Consider the following 12098-nt stretch of genomic DNA (forward strand, 5'->3'; position numbering starts at 1 on the left):
TCAAAAAAAAAAAAAAAAAAAAAAAAAAAAAAAGCTCTGCAAAAGCCCAGGAGAATCCCGCACTGCTCGGGATGAGAGTCAGAGCCGGGTGTAGCCGGACTCCTGTCTCCACGGCCTGTCACTGTGACCAATTTGCTGTGAAGTATCAGAACACAGCACTTGAGGAAAGAAGCAGACAAGACTCACAGGTTCCCCCGGCTCATTTCCACCTAGAATCCTAAATCCGAATCCAGTCTCTTTTCTCCAGAGGAAGATGTCCTGTTCCTGGTAGTCGGGAACTGCAGAGAGGGGAGAAGGAAGGCAGATTATGTGGCTGGTCAAAGGAATCATGGCCCTAAGATGAGCACCATTATTAAAAGACCGAGACTGCCAAGGCTTGAGCAGATGAAAGTGTTTCGACACAGGCAGACAGACAGAGGATCTAGACAGGTGAGTAACAGACGACACGGGCACAAGAAACGGACCAGTCACTGGGCCCTAAGTTCTTCAAAGGATATCACTGATGATTCCTAACCAAGTCCACACCGTTAGGGCCACCTAAGAGAGGCGTCGGCATTGACTGCTTTTCTCAGTATCGTTGTAAGGGAATCAAGTAAATTAAAAAGCTTTATCAACTAGGGAATGGAAGAAAACGACTTGGGTTTAAAAGTGTTTCTGATCGATTTGTTTTTATTTTTTGCTTTTTATGTACCAGGGGTTGGACCCAGGGGAGGTCTACCACTAACCTACATCCCTATCCCTTTTTGGTTTTTGAAACAGGATCTTGCTAAGTGACCAAGGTCTGCCCTCAAACTTGCGATCCTCCTACCTCAGACTCCTGAGTTGTTGGGATTACAGACGTACATTACCATGCCCGATTCTAATTTGTGTGTGTGTGTTTTTTTTTAATTGTAGATGGACACCATACCTTATTTTATTTATTTTTTTTAATGTAGTGCTGAGGTCGAACCCAGGGCCTCCTACGTGCAAGGCAAATGCTCTACCACTGAGCTACAACCCCAGCCCCTAATTTTTGTTTAAGTCACTTTCTTCTTCCTAAAGATAATCAAGATGAGTAAAACTAATAATTTGATTTGTTAGGTCATTTTCACCAAAATATTTACTCTCAAGGATTGGGGGTAGCTCAGTGGTAGAGTGCTTTCCTATTTGCCAGGCCCTGGTTTAGCTCCCCAGCTCTGAAAAAACAAAAACAAAAAACCTAGTTCTTCCAAATGCAAAGTTTACAGGATTTTAATATCATCACTGAAAAAGATAGTCAACCTTTCATGATAACAAAAAAGTTCCATGCCAGGCATGATGGCACATGCCTGTAATCCCAGAGGCCTGGGAGGCTAAGGCAGGAGGATCATGAGTTCAAAGCCAGCCTCAGCAGCAAGGACCTAAGCAACTCAGTGAGACCTTGTCACTAGGTAAAGTATAGGAAAAAAGGGCTGGGGGTGTGGCTCAGTGGTTAAGGACCCCTGGGTTCAATTCCCCAGTACAAAAGCAATCCAGATTAACCAACCACACAACTCATTGTTAAAATGTCTACTTTATTCCAGAATCTGCCTATATTTCAACATTGAAATACTCATTTATTACCCAATAACTTGATATCTTATGTTTAGCACTCAGTAATGCTTAAGGGCTTTAAAATTAAAATGTCATTTTTTAAAACAAATTTCCAGAAAAATAGATGACTACTATACATGAAATAATTCTATATACCACTCTGTTCCTTCAATAAGGTAATTTTTTTATTAATAGCCTTTTTTGGGCTATTTTCACTTAATTTTTAAATATACATGAATGCATACATAGGGTGTTTTTGGCCTATAAAGTGACATCACTTTTATTTAAAGAGAACATATATAATTTATTTGCTGTGATCCTTAAGGAGATTTCAAAACACTGTTCTGCATACTTTCTGGTTTGTTTAATTAATGGGATTTAGGGCTTAAGAGGTGAGTAGTGAAAATTTTATTCTTTCCCCAAGTTTGTACAGTAGGATATAGAAATGAAGAACATGGCTATGCAGTTTTCTGGTCAGCGAGAGTGTCCCTTTACAGGTGTAGAGTGACTAAATACACCAGGAGGCAGGGAACTGTCAGGCAGGTACAAGCCAGAGGATTCTGAGTCTCTTATTTTCCCTGAGCTAGCTGCATGCTCTGGCTTTACACAGGTGCTTTTTATCCAATCCTCTTTTATTGTAATTGCTGTAGCTAAGCTGCCACAGAACACAAGCTCCGCGACATCATAAGACGCCCGTAAAAGCAATTGGAGAGTAATATTGAGCACACTAAGGTAACTGTATATACGTATGTATATATCTGTGCAAGTCGATGGGTAAAGGGTATTTGCTGTAATAGCCTCATTGAAACAACAAATTAAATCAAGCAGCATCTGGTCTTTGGTTCACTCAAGTAGGAGCGTTATTATCCTAATAGAGCACTGCTATTGTCAGCCTCAGGGCCTATCTGAAGTCCGCCAAGGGCTAGGAGGCCTTTCTGGGAACAGAGAAAGGGCCTCTGCAGAGACCCCCAGCCCAGACGCATTTTTCTTAGTATCACTTAACACAGGAACATTTGCCCACCCCACAGGGACACCAAATGGAGCCCCCTCTTGCCTGATGTTGCACATTTAGGTGTCAGCCATCAAAGTAGGGCGGGGGTGGCTGCAGATTCAGGCTTACCACACAGCTCAGTCCCCAGAGAGAGAGCATTTGCTTCCTTTGGAGAATCAATGGGAACATGGCAAATCAACTCTGAGAGTTCTCCGTTGAAAAGAAAGCCGCCCAGTGACACTCGGGATGTTAAAGACACCACCAATGAGTCAGGAAACACAGACACAAACACAGACCCCAGGACAAAGCAAGTCTTTTGGTACTTCAGCTTTAGCATCTTAACAAATGGACTTTTCCACCAATGAAGTGTCATTTGCCCAAATATATACCTTTGGTGATGAATCAGTGCTGAAACTTATTATGGGATTCCCAAATCTCTCTCCTCTGATGTCATTTCATAGAGGTACTGAGCTTTCTCAACTGCTCACCTCAAAAGGTTTAATTCTCTATTTTAGGCAGATTCTATTAAAATTAAGTGGGTTTTTTTGGTTCCTGGAATTGAACTCAGGGGCACTCGACCACTGAGCCATAGCCCTAGCCCTGTTTTGTATTTTATTTAGAGACAGGGTCTCACTGAATTGATCAGGGCCTTGCTAAGCTGCTGAGGTGGCCTCAAACTTACCATCCTCCTGCCTCAGCCTCCAGAGCCACTGGGATTATAGGCATGAGCCACTGTACCCAGCTAGAATTAAGTTTGTAATAAACCAGTGGGATAAGAGCCATTTTTATATTAATATGACTTTATTTTTATTTTAGTGAGGCTAATCACATAGAACTAAGAAAACCTTATCCAGTTGTCTTCATTTTTAAGTATTGTCTGGGAAACCATCTTAGCAGTTACTCTCCTTTGGGCAATGCCAATAACAACTCAATAAAGCACTCAAAAGACTTCCTTTGTTTGATACCTGGAGACAATGAAGGAGCCAGGTTCAAAGAGACCCTCCTGATGTCCCCATGGACAGAAACACAATGTCAAAGACGTGTACCATGCCTCATCTCATCTTGTCAATAGTTGACGCTAGGCTAAGGGGACAGGCCACTGGCTTCCCTTCAGGGCACATTATCCCCCCCTCCCTCTTCTGACTTTCCCCCCAGGTCCCCGGACGGATGGGAACACGGAACAGGATGAATGATAATGGAGAAATACAAGTCCACAGCACGGTCCTTACTCTGACATTCTCCAAAATTCGTGGAACTGATTTCTCTCTCTCTTTCCCCCTTGCTCAATCCCGATGCAGGCGAAGGTGACATAGCTGGAATATTAATTTCACAGTTTTGCAAAGCTTCATGTACATTCTCTGTTAGTTCATTTCAGCTCAGTTGTGATTTGTGAGGGATCATGCCCCTCGGTACAGTGGGTCATGGCTGCTATGGATTTTAAGGACTATGATTTGATGGTTTTTCTTTTTCGTATTTTGGCTTCTTTTTTTCATGATGCTTTACTTGTCAAAGAGCTAGAATTTCTAATTGTACCACGGAGAGTTCCTATGACTCCCTTTACCACCTTAGGCTCTTCACATTTAATTAGACTCTAAAATACATTCTCCGATGAACTTGTTTCAATCATGTCTCAATCTACAGAAGGTTCATCTAAACCCTCATTGCCTTTTGAGAAAAAAAAAATCGGTATATCTGTGACACTGCGACACTCATATTTATTTAGGAGTGTATGAAGTTCCTGATGGAACTCCTCCCTGTACTAAGGCCAGTCCAGGTCAATTTTAGGCAATTCAAACCAGAATAGTCTCATGCTCACAGACACACAATTGTCAAATCTGCCCCAAGCTCTGAACAAACACATAAAATAGGAATCATTATGACAGTGCTTAAAATCTAGAAGTACTCATGAGCTCCTTAGACTTAGACTTAGCTCCATGATGAAGGAGCTCAGTCACCAATTCCAAACTTCTAAGCAAGTCACTCCAAAGCAGGACAGGTTGACAATGTTGGTTGATAGGAGCACTTTCAGCTTTTTTTTTCTTTCTTTCTTTCTTTCCAAACTATACTGCAATTAGACAAAATTGCAATGGCAAGCTTTAAAAATTCTTTGGAAATAAATGCTACTGGATGCTAGCCAATTTTCCCGAACATTTACTAATAAGATTGTGTCAATGTCGTTTTTAAAGACATGTGCACAATTGGTATGTTATCCGGAGAAAATACAACAGGGCTTTTAAAGGGCTTTAATGCTTGTCTTTGTTTTTAATCAAACATTGAAACCCTTCAAAAGGATTCATTAACATCTGTAATTCAGACGGATTCATTTTGACAATGCTGTTTTGGCATTGAAGAATATGGTATTTTATAAAACAGTTAGACCTATGAAGGAAGGTGATCAAAATGTGTTCAGCCAGGCGCAGTGGTGCCATCCACAGCTCGGGAGGCTGAGGCAGGAGGATCACGAGTCCAAAGTCAACCTCAGAAACTTAGTGAGGCCCCAAGCAACTCAATGAGACCCTGTCTCTAAATAAAATATTAAAAAGGGCTGGGGATGTGGTTCAGTGATTAAGAACCCCTGGGTTCCATCCCCAGTGTCAAAAAAATTAAAAAAAAATAAAAGCAAAATGTGTTCATCTGTTCATCTTCACATTGCCCTTAACAATAAAATTAGATATAAGGGGAAGATATTCTCGACCAAAAGGGGATCATCTGGTACAATTAAGGAACTGCTGTAGACTTCTGATGTTTTTTCCTGGAGTACTCTGCTCATTTCACTGTGCAGGGAGGGGCGGGGAATCAAGCTACCCAGGGCATGCCCTAGATTTTTGTTATGGTTCTTAAAAGACAAGATACAAAATAACCTAGGGCAATGGCAGAAACTGATCTGGGATTTAAAAAAAAAAAAAAAAAAGTCCTGATTCCAAGACAAGACTGACTCAAGTTCATTCATTCACACTGTGAAAGGAAAAAAAAAAAAAGAAACTGTGACAGCTACAGAACAATTACCACGGGTGGGGGAAGTGTCATCATTTTTCTCACTTAGCAAGGAGGAGAAAATCCATGGGAATCTTCACATCAATTATGCTGCTGCTATCACTCCATTAGGGAGCCTGCAATCACCACAACGAAATGGATTCTCATTTGGGCTGTTCTATCTGATTCCTTCGATGTTAAAGAAAGTGAAGGCGCAGAAATGAAACCATCCCAAATATTTCATTCCAGCTGCCATTTGGGCCATTTCAATGCTGACAGCAGCTGGTATGGTCACATTAGATATTATTTTATTCTGGTGGAAACTTTCATAAAAATTGGATGAAAGACCCAAATCCTAAGAAATGCTGTTCCCATCTGGGTGAAAATGAGTTGGAGCCTCCTATCGAACAGGTGCAGGAGAATGGTCTTGCCAATCCAGGAGGGCGCTGCCAGCCCTTCAAAGCGTGATCTATTTTATCACAGTGAGATTCATACATGGAAAACTCAATCATAAATGTGTACTATACTGAGAAAAGCAGGAGCGTGGTCAATAAAGCAATAATATACCAACATCCCCTGAAGCTGGGCATTGATTGGAGGAGTCTCATGGTTAGAGAGGAATGTGTAGGGAATATGAAAATACGACCCCTTTGGAAAACATTCTTCAGTAGTTTTTTTTTTCTTATTTAAGTGAAATCATTATAATGAGGGAGGAGACGTTGTGAGGATGGACCCCAGGCTCTTACTAATTGAGCATCCCTAATCTAAAAATCTAACATGCTCCAGAATTGGAAACTTTTTAAATGCCGACACAGCACCACAAGTAGGAAGTCCGACACCACCAAACTTAGTTTCATGTACATAATTATTAAAAATGTATAATATTACTTTCAGGGTATGTGTATAAGGTACATATGGAATGCAAATGAATTTTATGTTTAGACTGGGATTCTAGCCCCAGGATATCTCATTATGGAAATGCAAATATTGCAAAAGGTGAAAAATTCCAAAATCTGAAATACTTCTGGTTGCCAGTTTTGTGTCAGTGTTATGGTTTGGGTGTGAGGTGTCCCCCAAAGCTCACATGTGAGACAGTGCAAGAAGGTTCAGAGGAGACATGACTGGGTTGTGACAGCCTTAACCCAACCAGTGAATGGACCCCTGATGGATTAACTGGGTGGTGGCTGGAGGCAGGTGGGTGTGGCTGGAGGAAGGGGCATTGGGGGCATGGCTCTGGGTCTCTATTTGTCTCTGGAGAGTGGAGTCTCTCTCTGCTTCCTGATCACCATGTGAGCTGCTTCCCTCCACCACACTCTTCCTCCATGATGTCCTGCCTCCCCTCGAGCCCTGAGGAATGGAGCCTGCTGTCCATGGACTGAGACCTCTGACCTCTGACACCATGAGCCCCCAAATAAACGCTTCCTTCTCTATAATTGTGCTAGTCGGTTCCTTTAGTCCCAGAAGTGAAAAACTAAGACAGCCAGGGATGCTCAGCCTGTGCTTGCACCTCCAGTGTGTGAGGGAGGGATATTCCAAATGGAACCTCATTCCCTCAGCCTGGTCTCTGGGGGACCTCAGTGGTGTCTTTCTGGTCCATGGACTAAATAAATGCCTTTGCAAATTAGCTGGCTTCTCCCGGTATAGGGAGCCATCAGCAAAGCAGCCTACGTAATGGCAGGCACTGTTGTGCTCAATGGCTAGGGCATCCCTCCCTTGAGGAGGAAAAGGATGAAGGGCCCCTGAGCAAGTCTCCAGCCTCTCCTAGGCCCCCTACTGCTGCGTTCCACCCAGGGCTGTCACCAACTTTCCTTCCTGGGCAGGGCTACTGGCCTTCCTCCTGTTGGGGCCACAGAGCAGCTGTGGTCTCCCAGCTGATGCCCTCCCACAAGCAAAGGAGCCAGGGCCGACCCCTCACCAACCTCTGCGCCATGACCTCCATGGGGGCCCTGGCTGAGAGGTGACCATAGCTATGGCTGGAACTATAGCCATGGTAGGGGTGACAGGGACAAAGGGAACAGCTAAGTGATGCTCTTCTCTCTTCCAGTCTCTCATGCCCTTCCACCCTACGTTCCCTCTCCTGACAGTCTTTTCCACTCCATGCGAAAGAGGGAAAAGGAGAGGCAGAGAGGTCACGGGTGGGCCGCCCCTGATCAGGAGAGAATGTCAGAAGTTGCCACACCCCCCAAAAAGGCTCAACGAGCACCATCTAAAATTCAAACTTTGTAAGAACTTTCACTGTTGAGATAAATGCGTATCATTCATGGTGAATTCTTTTTGGAAATCATTTCATAACAAAGAGGAAAAAGTTAAACAGAAAGGATTTAACAGGCTTATCAAAGCCAAGAAGTTACAGAGTACGCCGTCACTAACCTATTCTTATAGGAAAAGTAAAACCAAAGAAAACACTTACTCACTATATAAATAATTAAAGCCTAATTCACCCCCCCCCTTTTTTTTTTGGAGAGCATGTTTAGAAAAATTGAGAATCATTAAAAAAAAATTACCAGTATTTTTCAAAACCAAGCGACCACAAAGTAAGCATTTAATTTCTCCTCGTTACCTCATATTTTCCTCTTACCACCCACACATATTTAGGTTCTATTATCTATCAGACTGTCTTGCAAGACTCCAGCTCAGGTAATAATGTAGGAGACAGCCATTCTTATCTGCCCCTTCTTTCAACTACAGAGAAAAATAAGTGGTTTTTCTCCAGGCTGGGGATTAGATGAGCATCCCTTTCTACCCTGTTTCCCAACCTGGAGACATAACAGAGCCTCCAAATGGAGATCCAGCAGATGGTGCTTTCTGAGGAGCCTGGTCCTCATCCTGATATACCCTGGTCCAGTTTACACTCGGAGCCTTGCTGTGTTGGAGGAGCCCGGCCCAGGGGAGGGGAGTGGGGCAGGCAGCCCGGGGGCACTACTCACGTCGGTTTTCATACATGCTCCTGGACTGGGCCCAGATTTTAAAAGGATCTGGTTTCTTCTGCCCAGAGCTGTCGGTCTGATCTGGAGCGGGAGCCTCGGTGGGTGGGTACTCGGGGAGCACCTGCGTGTTGTGACTCGGGGACGCCGTGTGCAGGCTCCGGTGGCTGGAAGCGCTGTGTTGAGAACTACTCTGGCTGTCTTTCCTTTCCAGTGGTTGCTGAAAGTAAGCAAGAGATCACTGCCGGTTCTCCCAGTGGGCGTTTTCCCACCAGCTCGGCTCTGGTGGGGCACTTTTGCAAACACCTTGCATAAATACATCAACAACCTTTGGGCGTCCTCCTTCTCCAGTGAATGCACAATGCAGATAAATCCCCAAGTGATTGGCAGACAGATAGAGGGGCAGGCCAGACAGAAAGACATAATCACAAAGCACCCTGTTCTCTGGGCTGTAGCAGAAAACAAATCTAATTCTCATCATAGGTTCTGAGCTGAGACACTGGGTTGGTTTACTGCATGATGGATCGGCTTTAACCTCCTCATTTCTCGACAAAAACATGTGACACAAAATACCAGGAGTGGTTTAGCCATAGGGTATAACATCTAGAAGAAATACAATCAGGGCTAAAAGGCCCCTTGGGGTACCATATGTTGCATCTTTTGATAATAAAACACACAAGTCCTCTCTAAAGGTTTGCCATCAGTTCTTCTAGAACAGGGAGAAGATGAGGGAGGTAGCTCAGTTGTCCAGCATGGGTGAGGCCTGGACTTCAATGCCCAATACTGCAGAAGCAAACATGATGATAATGCACCAATTAAAAAAAAAAATGGAAAGAAAAACCAACCAACAAAAATTCTTAGCTAATCAATTTTTCAGATGTGGTTTAAAAGTCAAGACCAGTGGTGCACACCTATAATCCCAGCTGCTCGAGAGGCTGAGACAGGAGGATCGAGAGTTCAAAGCCAGCCTCAGCTACTTAGTGAGGCCCTAAGCAATTCAGTGAGACCCTGTCTCTAAATAAAATACAAAAAAAGGGCTGGGGATGTGGCTCAGTGGGTAAGAGCCCCTGGGTTCAATCTCTGGTACCAAAAAAAAAAAAAAGTCAAGACTGAACTTTATATATAGTTGATTCCTGGGGGGTCAGCCTCCTTAAACTTGCAACTTATCCACAGTCTAAGTAGCATTCGCAGGGGAGTTCCAATTAAATTTTAAGAGAACAAGCAAGTTCCTGTTCATTAAAACCAGCTAAGCAGAGGCCCTTCCCATTTCATGAAACGCTCTTTGAATGGCAAGGGAACAGAGAACAAAACCTACCGAGAAGAAAAATGATGGGTGGAAAATAAAATAATTTAGCTCCTATTTTCTTTAATAAAAGACTGTGGTGATTCCAGGTATTCCGTTTCCTCTATTCAAAATAAAACTCATAGAATCCTGCCTCCTGTGTAAGAGATGTCACATCACCATAGTTACGTGCTTGAGCGTCATGGTAAAGGGGGAGAGGAAGGGCATCTCCATCCTCTCCAACGGATCCTGGTGAGCTTGTGTTTTTTAAAGTAGTTTATAAGATCTTCAACCTCAAGCATCTCAGTTCCCTCAACTCTTCCATCAGGTGTTATCATCAGAGACATCTGAGGACCGTATCCTACACTTGGGGAAACTGTAAGTGAGGCTTAATTCCATCCGATCCAAGGGGATGCGAAACTGGCGAAGACACCAGGAAAATGCATTGGCCTTTGGGTGGAGACAAACATCACCGCCAACACCACAACACCCTGTTCTCACTGATGATGAAGAGCTCAGCCCAGAGGTGGATAGATTAGCACTCCAAGCCCTGGAACAGAACTTGGACCCCGTCCACCTCAACCACTGTGCATTGACTATCAGGCCAGGTGTCGGATCTCTGTCCCAAGAGGTGACCCCTGTCCTCTAGCTCCCCAGAGCAACAGTGAAGATATCAGGATGAGAAAATGACCAAGACAGATAAGACACCCCTTCTCTTTTGCATGCCAGTGGGGATATGTTTTTCTTTTCATGTGTCCCCTAGAAAGGTATCAATATTATAAACAACTATGCACAAGATCAGCACACTGTTGGTGTGCACCCACACACCACAATATGTAGAAAAAACGTGGAATTATGGCTGGGTGCGGTGGCGCATGCCTGTAATCCTAGTAGCTTGGGAGGCTGAGGTGGGAGGATCTCAAGGCAACGTCCACCAACCATCATTTCATTTTTGGGTGGGTACTGGGAATTGAACTCAGGGGCACTCAATCACTAAGCCACATCCTCAGTCCTTTTTTTATATTTTATTTAGAGACAGGATCTCACTGAGTTGTTTAGTGCCTTATGTTTGCTGAGGCTGGCTTTGAACTTGAGATCCTCCTGCCCCAGCCTCCAGAGCTGATTAGATTACAGGTGTGTGCCATTGTGCCCAGCCTGCTATCTCTTTTGTAAGGTTACTCTGGGTCCCTGCACTACAGCCTTCTTGGACCATTGGCCCCTTGAAACCTAACTTTAACCTCTTCCACCGTATCTTTCCCCTGAACTGGAGAAAAAGACCTTTCTGGCAACCCTACCCCACTGAGAGAGTGTGAGGAAAGTGCTGGAACTTCCTGCTGCAGAGAATGCCCCTGTGCTTTTACCTGCTTACCACACACATGTGCTTATACACCAGCATGCCACACGAGGGCTTCCAGGACCCTAAAATGTCCATACAATAAATCTCTAGCCTGGAAGATTGATTGATTGATTGGTTTAAGGACTGGGGATTGAACCGGGGGTGCTTAACCAACTAGTGACATTCTCAGCCCCTTTTTATATTTTATTTAGAGACAGGGACTTGCTAAGTTGCTCAGGGCCTTGCTGAGGCTGGCTTTGAACTCGCCAAGCCTCCTGCCTCAGCCTCCCAAGCTACTGGGATGACAGGTATGTGCCACTATGCCTAGATGACCTGGAAGATTTGAATCTTTTTAACTAGAGATGTGACTTCACCATAAAGAGAATGTACATTTGGAATCCACTGGCAAGGCCTGGATCATTTTTCAAATTATAATAGCCTTTCTCACCTCCAAAATAAGTGACTCATTTAGCTTCACTTTAATACACAATGACAGATACAATTTGGAATAAGGTTGCAAAACTGCTTCTCAGTTGAATTATACCTTGGAGTCCCTTTTAAATGCTATCTAAATCTTGTCCCTCTATTTGGCAGAGAAGTACAGGTGCATTGTGAGAATGTGCTCTCCAAACTGTGCCACCACTAAACTGCCATTGACTGGCATACACAAGTGGCATATTAGTGGGCTAAGTACAGAGTATTCTGGAAGAGTTTTACATTTCTTCTTTGGTAAGACTTAACTTTATGATCCATCTCAAAATCATTTAAATGATTTGAAAATGCATTTGAAAATAGATTTGAAAATGCATTCAGTATCGAAACTCTTGTTGGCACTCTGGGATATATATATATACTTAACTATTCTGTGTGTTTGTAAAATTTTCAAATATGATTTTTATTTTCTGTGAGCATGCTAATTATTTATGATGCTGTCTTTTATCTGGTTACGCCCTGGATTGTTCAAAAGAAAAGCTATATATATATATATATATATATATATATATATATATATATATATATATATTTTTTTTTTTTTTTTTT

At 43.2% G+C, this 12098-nt stretch overlaps 1 protein-coding gene across 15 annotated transcripts in view; it reads right to left on the reverse strand.

Moving 5' to 3' along the window:
- Magi1 (membrane associated guanylate kinase, WW and PDZ domain containing 1) overlaps window positions 1-12098 on the reverse strand; it is a 612663-nt gene that overhangs the window by 26287 nt on the left and 574278 nt on the right. For 12 of the 15 annotated variants that reach the window (XM_048801229.1, XM_048801228.1, XM_048801225.1 and 9 more), the window contains 3 exons: window positions 8443-8659; window positions 3772-3855; window positions 187-278 (listed from right to left, as the gene is read on the reverse strand). In XM_048801229.1, coding sequence (XP_048657186.1) covers window positions 187-278; window positions 3772-3855; window positions 8443-8659 — 393 coding nt within the window. The remainder of the gene's footprint in view (window positions 1-186; window positions 279-3771; window positions 3856-8442; window positions 8660-12098) is intronic. The other 3 variants (XM_048801227.1, XM_048801226.1, XM_048801235.1) reach the window with 1 other exon arrangement.

This window comes from Marmota marmota, unplaced genomic scaffold (genome assembly GCF_001458135.2).
Source record: "Marmota marmota marmota unplaced genomic scaffold, marMar, whole genome shotgun sequence".
Lineage (NCBI taxonomy): Eukaryota > Metazoa > Chordata > Mammalia > Rodentia > Sciuridae > Marmota > Marmota marmota.